The 20,189-nt window shown below is 46.3% G+C and overlaps 1 protein-coding gene across 1 annotated transcript in view; it reads right to left on the reverse strand.

The window, feature by feature from the left end:
- Positions 1–18,355: 18,355 nt before the first annotated feature.
- PAFAH1B2 (platelet activating factor acetylhydrolase 1b catalytic subunit 2) overlaps positions 18,356–20,189 on the reverse strand; it is a 33,074-nt gene continuing 31,240 nt past the window's right edge. Inside the window, exon 6 of the mRNA XM_049778186.1 lies at positions 18,356–18,906. Within this exon, the coding sequence (XP_049634143.1) occupies positions 18,628–18,906 (279 nt within the window). The 3' untranslated portion in view covers positions 18,356–18,627. The remainder of the gene's footprint in view (positions 18,907–20,189) is intronic.

Genomic DNA, 20,189 nt, shown 5'->3' on the forward strand with positions numbered 1-20,189 from the left:
TTTGCCTTGCAAGCAGCTGATCCAGGACCAAAGGTGGTTGGTTCGAATCCCGGTGTCCCATATGGTCCCCCATGCCTGCCAGGAGCTATTTCTGAGCAGACAGCCAGGAGTAACCCTTGAGCACTGCCGGGTATGGCCCAAAAACCAAAAAACAAAACAAAACAAAAAAAACAAAAATGTAAGACCAGCAGCAGAGGGTGGTTGACTCCAGAGTCAGATCAAAGAGAATCTTGGTGGATTTTTAAGGCAATAAATATTTACAGATAAGAAGAATGAAGTTGGGGCCAGAGAGATAGCATGGAGGTAAGGCCTTTCATGCAGAAGGCCACTGTTTCAAATCCTGGCATCCCATCTGTTCCCCCGAGCCTGACAGGAGCGATTTCTGAGCATGGAGCCAGGAGAAACCCCTGAGCACTGCTGGGTGTGACCCAAAAAGATAAAAAAAAGAAGAATGAAGTTTAGCAAAGATCAGCATATTAGCAGTTTAAGCTCCCTGAGCTTCATCAACACACTTTCTTATCCATTTTTTTTTAATTTTGGGCCACACCCAGTGATGCTCTAGGATTATTCCTGTCTATAAGCTCAGAAATCGCTCCTGGAGGGGACAAGAGAGATAGCGTGAAGGTAGGGCATTTGCCTTGCATGCAGAAGGATGGTGGTTCGAATCCTGGCATCCCATATGGTCCCCAAGCCTGCCAGGAGCGATTTCTGAGCATAGAGCCAGGAGGAACTCCTGAGTGCTGCCGGGTGTGACCCAAAAACCAAAATAAATAAATAAATAAAGTGCACATCCAGGAACAGAGCAGTGTCACAAGTGGTAGAATGTTTGCCTTGCACGCGCTAACCTAGGACGGACTACAGTTCAATCTCCCGCATCCCATATGGTCCCCCCAGCCAGGAGTAATTTCTGAGCTCAAAGTTAGGAGTAACCCCTGAGTGTTACTGGGTGTGACCCAACCCCCCCCCCCCCCACCAAATAAGAAGAAATAAAGTGCACATCCAGGGCGCATAGTATAGGAATTAAGGAACTTGCAGTAGGCCTGGGTTTAATTCCTGCTACTGCATAGGGTCCTGCTAGGAGTAAGGCCTGAGCATAAAACAAAAACAAACAAAAACCAAAAGCCAAACAAACACACACACAAAAAAATAGTACATATGCAGACCTTACTTTGAATCAAAGCTTCCATAGATGGAGCTCAGGAATATGCCAGCAATGAGCACACTAGAAGTCAGCCGAATACAGTTTAGCGGACTGCTCTTCTATGCCATGGAGCTGTGAACTAACAGCATTTCTGACAACCCTCTCTCCTGGCAATATCTTAGGATGAATCAGCTCCAACAAACCCAGAGGGCCACCACCTCATATGTGCATGATCTTAGGAACTTTACCTCCCGGGTAACCCAAATGTTGGAACAGAGTAAGAAGGGCTGTCAATTTTCTCTTCCTGCTTTCTGGGGTACTTTCTGGGTTACTCATGTCCCACCCCACCTAGGGAGGGACTTGCATTGCCTAACTATGAACAGCCTCTCTGAAACTGCTGCATTGCGAGGTGAGAAGGCCTTTAAGTTGATATAAAATAAAAAAAATTTGGGGCCAGAGAGATAGCACAGCGGTAGGGTGTTTGCCTTGCAAGCAGCCGACCCATGATCAATGGTGCTTTGAATCCCCACATCCCATATGGTCCCCCGTGCCTGCCAGGTGTGATTTCTGAGCACAGAGCCAGGAGTTACCTCTGAGTGCAGCCAGGTGTAGTCCCAAAACCAAAATAAATAAATAAACAAACAAATAAATAAAATGAAAAATGAAAACAAAAAAGACATAAAATCAGGGCAGGACAAGTTGGCAGCAACAGAATTAGAAGCACAGAGGGGACATGCCAAGGTCTCAGTGTCCTTGGCCTTCTGCACAGGTCTAGCATGTTCTGCCACATTGCATGGAAAGCCCAAGTTCAGCCTTTGCTCAGAAGGTGAGAATGCGAGTCGTGAGATGCCCTGATATGTGCAGAGGGCAGGAAGAACCAAAGGACTACTCTGCAAGCACCCCTAAGAGCAAGTCCCATTTAAATCAGAGCAGTCTAGGCTGGAAGCATTCCCGAGTCAGGAGTCTCAGGGCACCAATGGGTGTGGCCAAAAACAAACAAATCTTGGGCTGATGAAGAAAGGGAGCTGCAGCTGACTGAGTGTTACATGACTGAGAGTACATGGTCCTCTTCCCCTAGGAGTTGACCACACCCCCGACACACACCCTCCCTCCCCAATTCCCCATACACACATATTCTCTTGTTCCTCCCCTTCCCATCACCACTAGTAGACCACACCCCCAACAGAGCCGCAAACACACACACACACACACACACACACACACACACACACACACACACACAGCAAAGGGTGTAGTCCATGAGTTCCACAGGGTGTGGGCCCCCAAAACTGAAACAAAATAAAAAGAACACTCAGAATAGACACCAAAAGAACTGTAATAAATCCAACCAAATGATTTAGGAACCTGGGAGAATGGCAGAATTGAATAAAAACATTAGAATGAAGTCATGGCACAACTTAAGCTCAGAAAGAAGGACTGCAAAACCAGCCCGGCCGAAGGAAAGGAAAAGAAGGTTCCTGTTTTCATTGTGTCCATAACAGAGCTTCGTGTCAGACAGAGAGAAAGTCCAGGGATTTACTTTGTATGCAGCTGAATGTGGATCTATCTCAGGACCCTCAGCACTGTCAGGAGTGACTCCTGAGCGATGAAACTGAAATAAATAGCCCTAGAGGAGTGCTGTGCACCACCAAAAATAAATAGGCTCAGCAGTAGAGCACATGTGCCTTCTTGGTATGAGACCCTAAGTTTGATTATGACACTGCAAGAAGAATAGGGATTGGGGGCACAGTGGAAGAGCTCACAGAGGACTGTGGGGAACACAAATACCTTGGTAGAAAGAGAAGGATGCACTCTGTCCCAGCATTGTCTCTCAGGCACTGTGAAACATCAGCTCGGGGTCAATTATGGGGTTCAGTGCATCACATCTTGGGGGTAAAGTCTCCAACCTGTTCTATGCTTCCCGGTGTTCAGGAATAAGTAAGGAGTTTTGTATCACCAAATCAACTCACACTCCACATCATTTGTTGTCAGTAAATGAAACTCTCTGAAGTACCACACCGAGATGGGTTTGGCTACATTCACTAAGCTGAACTAAGCTGGACAAAGCCCAGCTTTGTTTGTTTTGGATTTAGATTTGGTGACCATGTATGCTATTGTTGGGGAGAGAACCCAGGAACCATATATACATGAAAAGCCTGCACGAGCCTTGTGGACTGCCTCCCTGCCTCTGTCTTCCCAGTCTTATTCTCAAGAGCAGGTCTGGCCTAGTTGGCAGGACTTTCCACTGGAGATGAAGCCCTTCTTTACTTTCGGTGCTCAGGGATTACTCTTGATCTGCATTCAGGGACCACTTCTGGCAGGGCTTAGGGGATCATATGAGGTCTGCTGTACTATCTCTCCAGTCCAAAGATATCTTTTTCCTTCTTTCCCTCCCTCCCTGATCTCCTCTCTGCTCCCTTCATCTCCTCTCCTCTCTGTTTCTGCAGACTCAAGGTCTAACAGGCGAGGCATGTGATACTGAGCCACATTACTAGCTCTTAATCAGCTACTTTCCCTTTCCTAATGCTCACCCTAACCCATGTGGTAGCAGGACTTGAACTTGGGTCCCTGCATGGAAGGTATGTGGTCCAGCCCTCACCCCAGCCCTGCTTCCACTTCTGAGATGGGTAGAAAAGCTCAAACACCACACAGCCTGCATGCATTTCCTGCAGCCATGAAACCAGCAGCAAAACTTTCCAGGAAACGAGGCTTCTCATCGGGTTGTTGAAAACAAGTGTTTAAATAATTGATCAACTCCAATCTCTGTCTCTGGAGATCACAATAAAAGGGAGCCAATTTCAAAAATGCCTTGGATGCTAAGAAGTCAGTACATGCAATTGAAGAATGTTGTGTTGTTCTCTGGTTACAGTTTGTTTGGAGAGACTCCCCTAGTGATGCTAAGAGGTCACCAGGGCTCCCGACAGTGCTAGGAAGGCCATGTGGTGCCAGGGATCAAAGCCAGGCAGGCACTCTAGCCCATTGAGCTCTCTCCTGGCATGTCTAGCTGCATCTAATAGATTCAGTTCAATAATAGAAAGTGTCCCGATTCACTACAGTCTCCTCCTACATAAATGATCTCATTATCCTAGAAGCCTTCCCAAAGCCTCTCATTCATACACAAAAAAGTTTGGGAACTGAGCTAGAACAACGCAGGTGTGTAGGTAATTTCAGGTATTGCATTTGAAAATTTAGGGGCCGGGGCCAGAAAAACAGTACAGTAATGTTTGCCTTGCAAGCTACTGATCCAGGACCGATGGTGGTTGGTTCGAATCCCGGCGTCCCATGTGGTCCCCCGTGCCTGCCAGGAGCTATTCTGAGCAGATAGCCAGGAGTCACCCCTGAGCACTGCCTGGTGTGGCCCAAAAACAAAAAACAAAACAAAAAAAGAGAAAAGAAAAGTTAGGGGCCAGAGGGAGTACAATGTACAATGGATAAGGCTCTTGCCTTGCATGTAGCTGACCTAGATTAACAGATCTCCACCATATGGTCCCCTGAGCTCTGCCAGGAGTGATCCTTGAGCATCACTGGGTGAGGCTCAATTCATAACAAAAGTAATATTAAAATTTAAGTAATAGATTGTCTTGGGGGGGCATACCAGCATTCTATTACCACTGACTTATTTGCATTACGGAATATCAGATAATTATCAGAGCTGAATAAAGTCTTTTGTCTTTCTCTTATTTCAAGAACTAGGCTTGAGGGGCTGGAGCGGTGACACAAGGGGTAAGATGTCTGCTTTGCTCATGCTAGCCTAGGACAGACCGAAGTTCGATCCCCTGGTATTCCATATGGTCCCCCAAGTCAGGATTGATTTCTGAGCACACAGCTAGGAGTTACCCCTGAGAATCACCAGGTGTGGCCACAAAACAAAAAACAAACAAACAAAAAAACAAAAAAACAAAAAAATTAGGCTTGATCTAAAAAATATGATATATATCTATACATATATCTATATGTATAGATATATATGTATATATATATAGATAGATATATATATAATACACGAGCTATATTTCCAGTCATTAGGCCAGAGAGATAGGACAGTGGTAGGGCGTTTGCCTTGCAAGCAGCCAATCCTGGAAGGACAGTGGTTTGTTTTTTTGTTTTGGTTTTTGGTTTTTGGTTTTTGGGCCACACCCAGTGACGCTCAGGGGTTACTCCTGGCTATGCGCTCAGAAATCGCCACTGGCTTGGGAGGACCATATGGGACGCCAAGGGATCGAACCGCTGTCCATCCTAGGCTAGCGCTGGCAAGGCAGACACCTTACCTCTAGCGCCACCACCCGGCCCCAGGACGGTGGTTTGAATCCCAACTTCCCATATAGTCTCCTGTGCCTGGCAGGAGCAATTTCTGAGCACAGAGCCAAGAGTAATCCCTGAGCTGTGCCAGGTGTGACCCCAAAACAAAAAAAAAGAAAAATATTTCCAATCATCAAGCAAATTTCTAAATTTTCTTGGAGGTGGATTAGCTTGACTATTTTTGAAATTAGAATAAACTTGGGGCTCATAAGTTTTTTTGGGGGGTCACACCTGGCATCACTCAGAGGTTACTGCTGGATTTGTGCTATGAAATTGCCCCTGCAGGGGCCCGGAGAGATAGCACAGCTACGTTTGCCTTGCAAGCAGCCGATTCAGGACCAAAGGTGGTTGGTTCGAATCCCGGTGTCCCATAGGGTCCCCCGTGCCTGCCAGGAGCTATTTCTGAGCAGACAGCCAGGAGTAACTCCTGAACACCGCCGAGTGTGGCCCAAAAACAAAAACAAACAAACAAAAATGAAATTGCCCCTGCAGGCTCGGGGATCAAATGGGATGCCAGGAATCGAACCCAGGTTGGCTGAGTGCAAGGCAAATGCCCTACTGCTTTGCTATCTCTCTGGCCCCTCTCATAAGGGTTTAACCATAAATGAAAATAGAATAGCTATTTATTCTAGAGTATAAGAATTTTGATGGTGGGCTGATTTTAGTTCATACCTGGTGGTACTGCTGTGGGGATCAAACTGCAATGGGTCACATGCACTCACCAAGGATCACATGCCTTTGGGAGTGTGGTGCTAACACACACACACACTTGCAGTATACAGGAATTTACATACCATTTTTTTTTGATGGTGCTCAGGAATTACTCCTGGATCTGTGCTCAGAAATTGCTTCTGGCAGGCTCCAGGGACCATATGAGATGCTGGGGATTGAACCCAGGTCTATGTGGGGTAGGCTGCATGTAAGGCAAACACCCTACTGTTGTGCTATTGCTCCAGCCCCAGATTACATTTTTTTTTTTTTGGTTTTTGGGTCACACCCGGCAGCGCACCGAGGTTACTCCTGGCTCTACACTCAGAAATCGCTCCTGGCAGGCAAGGGGCACCATATAGGATATGCTGGGGTTGGAACCACTGTCCTTCTGCATGCAAGGCAAATGCCTTACCTCCATGCTATCTCTCCGGCCCCAGATCACATATTTTTATGTGGGGCCAGGGATACTGAATGGCAGAGCTGTAGGGCCACATTCAACACTTAGGGCAGTACTGAGGATCACTCATGCGCCATGGACCTGCAGGTCACCGAAGCATGTGGATGTCCTACCAATTGAGCAAATCTCAGGTCCCCCACAACCTACTTTTTTTGGGAAAGTCCTACCCAGCAGTACTCAGGGATCACTGCTGGTAAGCTCAGGAAACCATGTGTTACCAAAGATCAAATCCCAGTCAGTCACGTTCAAGGCAAATGCCCAATCTGCTATTCTATCATTCAGGCCAACAGTTTAGCTTTTTTTTTTTTTTTTTTGGCTTTTGGGCCATACCTAGTGATGCTCAGGGTTTTTTCTGGCTATGTGCTAAGAAATCACTCCTGGCTTGGCGGACCATATGGGACGCCAGAGGATCGAACTATAGTCCGTCCTAGGTTAGCGTGTGCAAGGCAAATGCCCTATCACCTGCACCACTGCTCCAACCCCAACAGTTCACTTTTTTTTTTTTTGGGCCACACCCATTTGATGCTCAGGGGTTACTCCTGGCTAAGCTCTCAGAAATTGCCCCTGGCTTGAGGGGACCATATGGGATGCCGGGGATCGAACCTTGGTCCTTCCTTGGCTAGCGCTTGCAAGGCAGACACCTTACCTCTAGCGTAACCTTGCTGGCCCCAACAGTTTACTTTATTTATTTATTATTTATTTATTTATTTATTGTTTTTGAGCCACACCCATTTGACGCTCAGGGGTTACTCCTGGCTATGCGCTCAGAAATCGTCCCTGGCTTGGGGGTACCATATGGGACACCGGGATCGAACCGCTGTCCGTCCTATGCTAGCGCCACCTTCCCAGCCCGTTTACTTTTTTAAGATTTGTATCATTGGTCAACTATGAGAATACACTTTCTCAGAGGAAAAGATGAAAAGCCTCAGATTTTTGTTTGGGAGGGGGCACACTCAGTGACACTCAGGAGTTACTCCTGGTTATGTGCTCAGAAATCGCACCTGGCTGGGGGACCATGTGGGATGCTGGGGGATCAAACCTCGGTCCATCCTAGTCTAGCGCAGGCAATGTAGATGCCTTACCACTTGCACCACCACTCCGACCCCAAGCCTCAGATTCTTAAGTCCTACTTAAAGACATTCATTGGTTATTTTCTCCACTTTTCCAGCCCTTGTGACATTTTATTTCCTCCCAAATCCATCAGTGTTCAGGGCTTACTCTTGGCTCTTCACTCAGAATCACTATAGGTGGGGGTCAGGGGACCATATGTGGGTGCCAGAGAAGGCACATGCAAGGAAACTTGGGCCGGCCACATGCAAGGAAAGTGCCTTCCACTGTACCATCTATTACTCTGGCACCAATAATCTTTTTATTGGGGGGGGGCATACCCAGTGGTGCTCAGAGGATATTCCTGGCTCTGGGCTCAGAAATCATTTCTAGCAGGTTTGAAAAACTATATGGGGGGCCAGAGAGATAGCAAAGCGGTGTTTGCCTTGCGAAAAGCCGACCCAGGACCTAAGGTGGTTGGTTCGAATCCTGGCATCCCATATGGTCCCCCATGCCTGCCAGGAGCTATTTCTGAGCAGATAGCCAGGAGTAACCCCTGAGCACAAAAAACAAACAAAAAAAAACTATATGGGATGCTGGGAATCAAATCTGGGTCAGCCGTATGCAAAGCAAACGTCCTGCTTGCTGTGCTTTCACTTCCCCCATAATTTTTTCTTCCCCCTTTTTTCCAGGAAGTGGTCAACAAGAGATTTCTTTTTTTTTTCTTTTTTTCTTTTTTTGGTTTTTGGGCCACACCCGGTAACGCTCAGGGGTTATTCCTGGCTATGTGCTCAGAAGTTGCTCCTGGCTTGGGGGACCATATGGGACACCGGGGGATCGAACTGCGGTCCGTCCAAGGCTAGCGCAGGCAAGGCAGGCACCTTACCTTTAGCGCCACCGCCCGGCCCCCAAGAGATTTCAATAACACAGATGTGGCTCCTTTGGTGGCCATTGAAGGCTAATGTCACCACATTTTGGACACAGGTCAGAGAAAACAAGTGAGCATCATTTCCACACACCAGATAAACTTTCTCCATCCATGACCCAAAAAGTTGGTGGGTCCATGTGTGACTGAATAAAAACTGGACATCAGGGGCTGGAGAGTAAGGCATTTGCCTCGCATGCAGAAGACGGTGGTTCGAATCCCGGCATCCCATATGGTCTCCCGAGCCTGCCAGGAGCAATTTCTGAGTGTAGAGCCAGGAGTAACTCCTGAGCACTGCCAGATGTGACCCCCCCCCCCAAAAAAAAGCGACATCAGTAGATTTCCTAACACTCAGCTTGTATAATGACATTAGGAGTCTTCCTAAAAGGCCATCAGAATGTCTGCACCATTCTCCTGTAGGACAGTTTTGCTCACTAAAGATTTTTTTTTTTTTTTTTTTTGGTTTTTGGGCCACACCCGGCGGTGCTCAGGGGTTACTCCTGGCTGTCTGCTCAGAAATAGCTCCTGGCAGGCACGAGGGACCATATGGGATGCCAGGATTCAAACCAACCACCTTTGGTCCTGGATTGGCTGCTTGCAAGGCATACGCCGCTGTGCTATCTCTCCGGGCCCTAAAGATTTTTTTTAACTAGGGTTTTCTGTTGGCTCTGCTCTCAGAAGTTGCTCCTGACAGGCTCAGGGGACTATGTGGGATGCTGAGGATGGAACCCAGGTCTGTCCTGATTCATCCACATGCAAAGTAAACGCCCTACTGCTGTGCTATCACTCTGGCCCCAGGAAGAGGGTTTGAAACATTTGAGCCATAGTTGAGAATCAGTTGAAATAGATAGTTTGATTGGCCTAAATTTCTGAACCCACAGCTTTAAGCTGTTTTTTCTCTATGGAATAGAATGTAATTATTAACCAAATTAACCATGTTCTGGAGGGGTGATGTATGTATATATGTTGTGTGTGTGTTACAAAGTAATCCAATTAAGCTTTTTTTTTTAATAAAAATTATTTTCTGGGGGCTGGAGAGATAGCATGGAGGTAAGGCGTTTGCCTTACATGCAGAAAGTCGGTGGTTCGAATCCCAGCATCCCATATGGTCCCCCAGCCTACCAGGAGCAATTTCTGAGTGTAAAGCCAGGAGTAACCCCCCAAAAAATTATTTTCTGGGGTTGAATAGTACAATAGGTACATGCTTACCTTGCAGAGGCCAATCTGGGTTCAATTCCCAGTATCCCATTCTAGCCCACTAGAAGTGATCCCTGAGCACAGAGCTAGAGAGCAGTAATCCCTGAGCATCAGCAGGTATGGTCCAAAACCAAAGATAATTATGTTGGGGGGGGGTTATATCCAAGGTACTCCCACAGTGGGTCAGCACCAGTTGTACTGCTGTAGTGTAATAGTGTCAGGGGTTGAACTCAGGACTTTGCATAGGATCCACCACTTCTACAAACCACAGGGTATAGAGAAGTCTCCTCCAGTGTGTATTTGAAGGAAGGAAGCTCAGGAGAACTGCCATCCCACTCCTCAGGATGTGGTCAAAACAAAGAGGGCAGGGGCCAGAGCGGTGGCGCTAAAGGTAAGGTGCCTGCCTTGCCAGCGCTAGCCTAGGACGGACCGAGGTTCTATCCCCCTGCATCCCATATGGTCCCCCAAGCCAGGAGTGACTTCAGTACGCATAGCCAGGAGTAATCCCTGAGCGTTACAGGGTGTGACCCAAAAACCAAAATAAAAAAATAAAGAGGGCAGAGCGATTCTATAGCAGGGCTTGTTTTTTTGTTTGTTTGTTTTTTGGGCCACACCCATTTGATGCTCAGGGATTACTCCTGGCTAAGCGCTCAGAAATTGCCCCTGGCTGGGGAACCATAGGGACGCCAGGGGATTGAACCTCGGTCCTTCCTTGGCTAGGTCCTTCCTTGACTAGCGTTTGCAAGGCACACACCTTACTTCTAGCGCCATCTCACCGGCCCCTTAAAGCAGGTCTTGTAATCCAGGTTCAATCCCCAAAATTTTATATGGTCCTCCAAAAACTATTAGGACTGACCCCGGGGCCAGTGAGGTGGCGCTAGAGGTAAGGTGTCTGCCTTGCAAGCGCTAGCCAAGGAAGGACCAAGGTTCGATCCCCCGGCATCCCATATGGTCCCCCCAAGCCAGGGGCAATTTCTGAGCGCTTAGCCAGGAGTAACCCCTGAGCATCAAACGAGTGTGGCCCGAAAAACCAAAAAAAAAAAGGAGTGACCCCTAAGTGTAGAGATTGGAGTAATTGTGAGCACAACCACAACGTGGCTCCAACCCAAAAATAAAAGCAAATGCCAGGGGCCGAAGAGATAGCACCTATAGGGTGTTTGCCTTGCACACAGCTGACCCAAGGCGGACCTGTATTCGATTTCTAGCATCCCATATAGTCCCCAACCTTGCCCGAACCTGCCAGGAGCAATTTCTGATCATAGAGCTAGGAGTAACCCCTGAGTGCTGCCAGGTGTGGCCAAAAAATAAAGCAAGGGCCAGAGAGATAAGACAGCAGGGCAGGTGCTTGCCTTGATTGCATGCAGTCAACCCAGGTTTGATCCTCAGCATTTCATATGATTCCTTGAGTAAACCAGGAGTAACTTCTTTTTTGGGGGGAGGGGGCACACCTGACAGTGCTCAGGGTTTACTCCTGGCTCTGCGCTCAGAAATTGCTCCTTTCGGGCCTGGAGAGATAGCACAGCGGCGTTTGCCTTGCAAGCAGCAAATCCAGGACCAAAGGTGGTTGGTTCGAATCCCGGTGTCCCATATGGTCCCCCGTGCCTGCCAGGAGCTATTTCTGAGCAGACAGCCAGGAGTAACCCCTGAGCATCGCTGGGTGTGGCCCAAAAACCGAAAAAAAAAAAAAAAAAAAAAAGAAATTGCTCCTTGCAGGCTTGGGGACCATATGGATGCTGGGGATTGAACCCCCGTCATTCCTGGGTCAGTCACATGCAAGGCAAACCACCCTACTGCTGTGCTATTGCTCAGGCCCACCAGGAATAATTTCTGAGTACAGAACCAGGAATAACTTCCAAGTATCGCCAGGTGTGACCCAAAAACCAAAATCGACCAAGCAACAAACAAACAAAAAACCCCAGACTATAAACATAGCATTTAAGACCTTTGCTTTGTGGCTATGTGAGATTATGTAGCCCAGTTTGGATTTCACCCCTGCCATGGCTGGAATGAGCTGGATTTGAATTTTTCCCAATTCCTGGCGAGGTGATACTGAAAGAAGCTTTTCCTTCTATCACAGATGCTCAATTCCACTTGCCCTGGCCATTAAAGAGGCTGGTTCACAACTTTAGTGTTTGGTGCTAGAGACTGAACTGAGGGCCTAACATTTATGCAACATGTGCTCTGCTGAGCAGAATCCCCTCTGAACCCCATGTCTCTCTGGACATCAGAACCTTAACCCCAGTGGCTTTGTGCACTAAGGGGAATGTGTTTTCAGAGGGATCACTGGAGAGGAATCTTGTATGATGAAATACAGGAAAGAGCAAATTATGAAAATAAAAATCTGTTTACAAGGACCGGTGAGGTGGCTCTAGAGGTAAGGTGTCTGCCTTGAAAACGCTAGCCAAGGAAGGACCACGGTTCGATCCCCCGGCCTACCATATGGTCCCCCCAAGCCAGGGGCAATTTCTGAGTGCTTAGCCAGTAATAACCCCTGAGCGTCAAACGGGTGTGACCCCCCCCCCCAAAAAAAAATCTGTTTACGTTAGGAGAAAGTAATTTTCATTCAGTAATTGTCACTGTGTGTGGTGAAAAAGTGACTCTTCTGGTTTAGAAACTTCTAGCTACTAAGAAACATTACATTGGTCTATTCCAGCAGACATGGTTGGTGAAATGGTTGAGTAACTGCTCTAGTCTGGTTGCTCCAAAGATCTTGCACATGGTGCAGGCAATTCTAGCCAGCAGGAGACACTGGAGACACTGGTGTAAAATGACATGCTCAGGGGTCTTGTCCTGTAGATGATGGTCTACTAGAACCGATGCCCCTCAGCCAGTAGACCTCCAGCCCGGTGTACCTGGTAAACCTCTTTAGGCTTTCAAAGAGCGCACTTCTAGGGAGCTTCTAAATTTCAATATTCCACTGGCAAGACAGAGAAAAGTTGGCAGCTCCTATTTTAAACATCTGTCATTAGACTTAACACTTTTCCCTTAGATTTTAAAATCTTACCTGACTTACACAAATAGCATCTTTTTCACCCAAACTCATTGACATACTAATATAGTCAGAGATTTTTATTTGGTGGGCATTGACATACTAATATAGTCAGAGATTTTTATTTGGTGGGGGCAGGAAGTGTTTGGGCCACACCCAAAGGTGCAGGGAATCAAACGGGGGTCAGCTGCATGCAAAACAAATACCTTAATGTCTCTACTATCTATCCTTTTTTTTGGGGGGTCACACCCAGCAGTGCTCAGGGGTTACTCGTGGCTCCACACTCCGAAATTGCTCCTGGCAAGCTCGGGGGACCATATGGGATGCCTGGATTAGAATCAATGACCTGCTTGCAAGGCAAACACCTTACCTTCATGCTATCTCTCTGGCCCCTATATCTCTGTATCCTATCCAACTATCCAGGAACTTAACTCTCCATGAGTTCCACCAAAACATACTTGCCCCATAAGTCAATCTAGGTTTTTAGATTTTTGGGTCACACCTGGCAGCGGTCAGGGGTTACTCCTGGCTCTACACTCAGAAATCACCCCTGGCAGGCTCGGAGGCCATATGGGATGCCGGGATTCCAACCACTGTCCTTTTGCATGCAAGGCAAACGTCCTACCTACATACTATCTCTCTGGCCCCACACAGATCTAGTTTTAAGATGCTGGGCTGCTGTTGTTTTTTTTTTTTTTGAGAGAAGGAACACCTGTTGATGTGCAGGAGTTACCCTTGGCTTTGAACTCCTAGTGGTGCTCATGGCACTATCTGGAGGTACTGAGGATCAAACCCAGGTTGGCTTTGTGAAGTGCCTAACCTGTTGTACTAGCACTCCAGTCCCACAGATCCTGAGCTCAATCGTAGCATCACACTTCACCCTCCCAATAAAGTATGGCTCATCCTGGGCAATAAACATGGAATGGGGCTGAAGAAGTAGCCTAGTGGGTGAGGCACCTGCCTTGCATGAATCCTATTGGGATTTGAACTCCAGGATCCCATATGGTCCTGAGCCTCATTAGGAGTGATTTCTGAGCATAAAGCCAATAAGCCCTGAACACTGTTGGGTGTGAACCAGAAACAAAACAAACCTAAACCTGTAAAATGGGATATACCTATATAGAGCTCTCAGGTGGGAAATAATAATAGATGGGGATATAGTAGATAGGAAATACCATCACCAGGTTTTTCTCTCCGATGGCACGGGTACTCGAGAGAATTACATCCAATTAATTGGAAACAGCAGGGGCCAAAATAATAGTAGAGAGGGTAGGAATTTACCTTGCAAGTGGCCAACCTGGGTTTGATCCTTGGCACTCCATATGGTCCTGAGCTCCACCAGGAGTGATTCCTGAGCAGAGGTAGGAGTAGTCCCTGAGCATTGCAGGGTGTGGCCTAAAACAAGATATTGAAACACTCAAGTTCAAGCTGGGGCCAACATTGAGCAATAGGATTTCCAAGCTTGAGAAGAAGGGCCAGAAAGAAATCATAGTAACAGTAGGTAGGGTGCTTGCTTTGCACGTACCTAACCTGGCTTTGATTCCTGGTACCACATATATATGGTACCTTGAGCATGAGCAGGTGTGGTCGAATAATAAAACAAAACAAAAAACAACCAACCTGGGGCCGGAGAGATAGCATGGAGGTAAGGCGTTTGCCTTTCATGCAGAAGGTCATCGGTTCGAATCCCGGCGTCCCATATGGTCCCCCGTGCCTGCCAGGAGCAATTTCTGAGCATGGAGCCAGGAGTGGCCCCTGAGCACTGCCGGGTGTGACCCAAAAACCACAAAAAAAAAAAAAAAAAAAAAAAAAAAAACAACCAACCTAGTGATCAATAGTATAATGAACTAAGACAGTTACAATTAGGATTGAAATTGGGGCCGAAAAAATAGCATGGAGGCAAGGTGTTTGCCTTGCATGCAGGTGGTCAGTGGTTCGAATCCAGGCATCCCATATGGTCCCCCGAGCCAGCCAGGAGCGATTTCTGAACGTAGAGCCAAGAGTAACTCCTGAGTGCTGCTGGGTGTGACCCCCTCCAAAAAAAAAAAAAAAATTAGGATTGAAATTGGGGCAGGAGTGATAGCACAGAGGTAGAGTGTTTACCTTATATGCTGCCAACTGGGACGGACCAGTGTTAGATCCCCAGCTTCCCATAAGGTCCCCGAGTCTGCCAGGAGCTATTTCTAAGCTTAGAGCCAGGCCCCTGAGCACCATTAGGTGTTGCCCCAAAACGGGGGGTGCGGGTGGGGGGATTAGAATAGAAATTAAGTGAATGAGCTAATGGGTGAGTTTGGAAAAATGGTTTATGTTGGATACTACTGGATACTCTGAACTAATCTGAAACATCTCCATTTACAAGTTTCTCATTTTATACACTTTGATTTTACCCCCACCCCCCACTTTGGGTTTTGAGTCACACCCAGAGGCATTCAGGGGTTATTCCAGGTTCTGCATCAGTAATCATTCCTGGTGGGCTTGAGGGACCAAAGATCAAACCCAGATTGGCCTTGTGCAAGGCAAGCGCCTTCCTCCCTGTCCTACTGCTCAGCCAAACTTCAGATTTCCTTTATCTGCACATCTCTACCATCTTACACCCTTCAGGAGATAAGTGAGGATTAGTACAGAGAGTTCCACAGAAAAACAGCTGGATGATTAAAGAATGCAATTTGGGGCCTAAGAGGTGGTGCTAGAGGTAAGGTGTTTGCCTTGCCAGCACTAGCGTAGGACGGACTTTGGTTCGATCCCCTGGCATCCCATATGGTCCCCCCAAGCCAGGAGTAACCCAAGTGTCAAACAGGTGTGGCCCAAAAACTAAAAAAAAAAAAAAAAAAAAAAGCCATTTGCCTGACAAGGAATGGGAAGGGAATATACGTATATATGTCTGTGTGTATATTTATATTTTATAACCATTGGAATTTCCATGATAAAGAAGACAGAAAACCATAAGCATGTTTGAGCGAAATGTTTACATTTATATTGAAATATGCACTGAAACAATGAATCCTACCAGTCAATGAAACTTTGCTGAAGTGGAATCAAACGTCCTTTGGGGAGGTCCAGTGAGCAGCAGCAGTGACCCTCCCTTCCCACACAGGAACCGCAAGGAGAAATCACTTCAAAATGCCTCCTTTCCCAAAGAGAACCAACCCCAACTCACTTCTCAACATGCACCCACACAGACTCAGGAGCATGGTCCTGCTCCTCATCACAAGTCATTTTAATTTTAGTCTCTTCTTCAACTGCAATAAATATAAAATTGGCAATGTTCATACACCATAGCACAGACAGGATCTCAGGCTTTAGTATACAACTGTAAACAGTGACTAAGTTAAAAAAATAATAAAAGGTTGAAATTGGTTTTTAAACAGAGAGAATGTCAGAGTAGGGCATGAGCTATGTGAGATCAGTTGCCTTTTATGGGGGGAGGAGTGTGGGAAATTTAAGGTTCTTGACAAAAGGAAAAGTCTAGAAGAGGCCCGAAAACAATCCAAATGTGCTCCAGGTGGTACCAGAGTGCAACTGATTACAGAAACAAAATATTTGAGTAGCAAACTTTGCCCTGGAGCACCTTGATGGCCCATCTTCAACCTTCCAGTGACCCGCAGACTTCCACATGGCAGCATGGCTGACATCTGGTGTAGCAAAATCTGTTGGTCAGAAAAATCAGAATCTGCTGAGAGATAAAACAGTTAACTTGCTCTGCTGGCTGCCTGCACTGCTGGCCATGAAGCACAACAGATGAGGACTTTTCACATGGACTATGCAGGTATGTGATTAACCTATCTACACAGAGATAGATATAAATTTCAAAGAGAGATGCAGAGTTAAGTTTCAGTGGCCAACAGAGAAAGAGAAATTCCCATGCAAAAAAAAAAAATAAAATAAAAGAGAGAGAAATATTGGAAAGAAATTCAAGTGGACTCGGTCTCAGCACAACAGCAACGGGGCAGGCTTTATTGACAAGGCTAGTGGTTCAAAGGCTACTGGTGGAAGAGCTCTGAGTCGAGAAAAGGTCTCGTTACATCCAAGGTGTCTGTACAGAAGTGGTGAAGGGTTCTAATGCTCAGCCAAAGGATAAGTAGGTAAAGCGCATGCTGCAGAAGTGACCCGATGGGCAGATCTGAACCCAAATGACTCTCTGACAAAGAGAAACACCTGGGCAAGAAACTGTCTTATTATACACACCAAGTTCAGGCTTAATTAATTCTCCTCCCTAGAAATATACCTCAGCTAAGGGGAAAAAAAAAAAAATCAGTCTTGAAACTCAAGAACCCGAACTACTAAAAATATAAAAGAAAATTTAATATCATAAACAAGTTTAGTAAACATTGTGTTTTCTGTTGCTAATGAAGACATGATACATTCACAAAAGTATGTTTGTTTGCTTTTCTAAGACAAAGAAAACAACAAATTCCTAGAAAGAGGCTTGGTAAGAAAAAAAAGCAGCCCCAAGTTCTATCGTTCTCAAACCAAAGTAGCTCCTAGCACAAATCAGCAACACAATAAAGTACTGCCATTTGCCTTGGACACATGCTTAGAAACTGTACTTGAACATACATATGCCTTACAAACTGAACTTTTAACGTTAAACAGGATCACTACATAGCACATTTGGATGGGTTGCTTTAATACCCATCTGGTCCAGTTTAAAGTATATGTTGTAGATCCAGTTTGTACATATTCCATATAGTATACTAATCAATACACCATCTACTATCCCATTTAAACTGGCAGTTCTGGTAGCTCAAACAAATTATGTCTGTTCTGAAGAGCAGCTTCACTTTGTTCCCTGTGAGAAAGGCCAAAATTTCCTAAACTGATCATAATTTAGAAACTAAGCCAATAAGAAAAAGAAATACATCTTAAGATACTCAAAAACTTTCAAAAACATCAGGGCTTATGGAATAGGAAGTTCCAAGTGATGGTTCCACCTTATACCCTCTGCTCCTAAACAGTGACAGGTATTCGGACAAAAAGACAAAAGGACAAAAAAAAGGACAAAATGACCAGAACTCTGCACGCGGGAGCACAGAACAGATGCAACAGCACAGAATGCCAGAGAATGAGCTACATGTCAGTGGAGGGCCAGGAGAATAATGGGCGCAGGAATCAAACTTTCAGCAACAAAGCGCCCAGATGAAACACGGGTTAAAAACCAGTGATATCCACAAAGATCCCCCCCTACCTTCCAAAAAGGGAAGGGGAACAGGGAGGAGGGGCATGCATGGGTCTATCACAGACATGAGATGCAGCAGCAGGAAAACAAGGCCCTCCAGGGTCCCCCAAATGAGACAAAACCTACGTTGTACCACTAAGCACGGGAAAGACGGAGAACTGAACAAACTCACTGTAACTATAGTATCTCCTGGAATTTGAATGACCGGTGGATTCAACCTGATGCCATTATGTTCATAGACCACTGAGAAGAACATATACAAGTGAGAATGAAAATGAAAAACTAAATTAAGAACCTTGAAAACTGGAAAGAAATAATGCCAAGTATGTGTGATTCTGATTATTCTAGGTGACAGAATCCAGAGACAAGACCAAGAAAACAATCTTCATTTTGCTCAGTACTTGGGCTTAATTAACAGTGGATAACTGAACGTGTCTACTCAAGAAGAATCCCCTTCTGGTCTCAAATGAATTAAGTCAAACACTCACCCTTGGCTACTTTCCTTCCTGTGTCAAACCAACTTTCTAGGTACAGGACCAGCTTAAATCCCTCCTCCCCTTCAAACACTAGATAAGGGAACATCCGGGAACATTCTACAATGCAAAGTGCCTTAGGAAAGAGAAGGATTTGGTAGTGTCAGTGAGATAACTGATCAGAGGGAGTGGAGAACACTGAAGGGGGCCTGTCAGGCGATGAGGGTTTGTTTCTCCTCGGGAGTCTCCTCCAACAACTGCATGATCAGTTCATGGAGCGGCTTGCAGATCTTGGCATAGCCCCCTCCTGTGAGGTGCAGGAAGTCGAACATGTCATGGCAGGAGATGGCGCCGTCGGAGTGCACGAAGCCGCCGTCCGTATCCAGGAGCTGGACGTTGGTGAGTTTTGGGAGGGAGACCTTGAGGAGTTGGTTCACTTTAGCATTCTTCTGCCTCAAAGGGTTGGGCTTCTCTCCTCTAGGTAACAAACCCTGAAGTGGAACAGAAGGTAATTATAAAAACAAACGAACAAAACAAAAATCCCACAACCTAAACAAACACACCTGTTTTTCACTACATTCTTATTTTTTTATTTTTTTGGGCCACACCCGGTGATGCTCAGGGGTTACTCCTGGCTAAGCGCTTAGAAATCGTACCTGGTTTAGGGAACCATATGGGACGCCAGGGGATAGAACTACAGTCTGTCTTAGGCTAGCGCCAGCAAGGCAGACATCTTATCGCTCCATGCCACTGCTCTGGCCTCTCCAACTACCTTTTTTTTATCTGTGATTTCAGGCATTCTGGGAGTCACTATAGCTGGCCTGTTTGATGCCTTATTGAGTTTTGAACTATACCTCAGATTGGCTTTATTTATCTTTTGGTTTTTGGGTCACACCCAGTGTCGCTCAGGGTTTACTTCTGGCTCTGCACTCAGAAATAGATCCTGGCCGGCTCAGGGGACCATATGGGGATGTTCCAGGTTGGCTGAATGCTCTGGCCCTAGATTGGGCTTTGATGACAATTAGCAGAGAATACTTCTGAGTATCTTCTTCCCATCTCTTGACTGCAATCATTTTTGACAGCTGTGGCTTTGGCTCCCTGCACTAAACTAAAAGGCACTAAACCTATGCCTTCCCAGAGTGTCGGAACAGCACAAAGCTCAAGGTTCCTGAGGCACCCAAAGTGCCCTCTTTTCCCCCCCAAAAAGGGGGGGGCCACACCTGGTGGTGCTCAGGGGTTACTCCTGTGCTCAGAAATCGCTCCTGGCAATCATGGGGGACCATGTGGGATGAGGGATTCGAACCACCATCGTTCCTGGGTTGCCTGCTTGCAAGGCAAATGTATTACCACTGTGCTATCTCTCCGGCCCCTGATGTGCTCATTTCCAACTAGTCATTTCATCACCCAAGTCTCTCAGACCCCATAGCATGTCGATCATGTGCCACTGGATTTACTTTTCTAGATTGTTCTTCTCTGCTGTGAATTTAGATATTGATACATTTGGCAAACTTACTCTTAGTTCCCTCAATGACAGTAAATTACTGGTGTTGGTGCCTAGAGGGCTAGTATCCCCTTTAGCCATCCTCTGCAACAGTCACACACACTTTTGCATTTACACAAGGACAATCTGTCCCATAGGTGAGAAAGAGAGGGGACAAATGAATCAGAGCCATATCAAATTTGGTAGCATAAAACAAACATATTCTAATTGTTCTCTTTCTTTTTTTTTGGGGGGGGGGGGGGTTCCGGTCACATCCGGCAGCACTCATGGGCT

Source organism: Suncus etruscus, chromosome 8 (genome assembly GCF_024139225.1).
Source record: "Suncus etruscus isolate mSunEtr1 chromosome 8, mSunEtr1.pri.cur, whole genome shotgun sequence".
In the NCBI taxonomy this organism is placed as follows: domain Eukaryota; kingdom Metazoa; phylum Chordata; class Mammalia; order Eulipotyphla; family Soricidae; genus Suncus; species Suncus etruscus.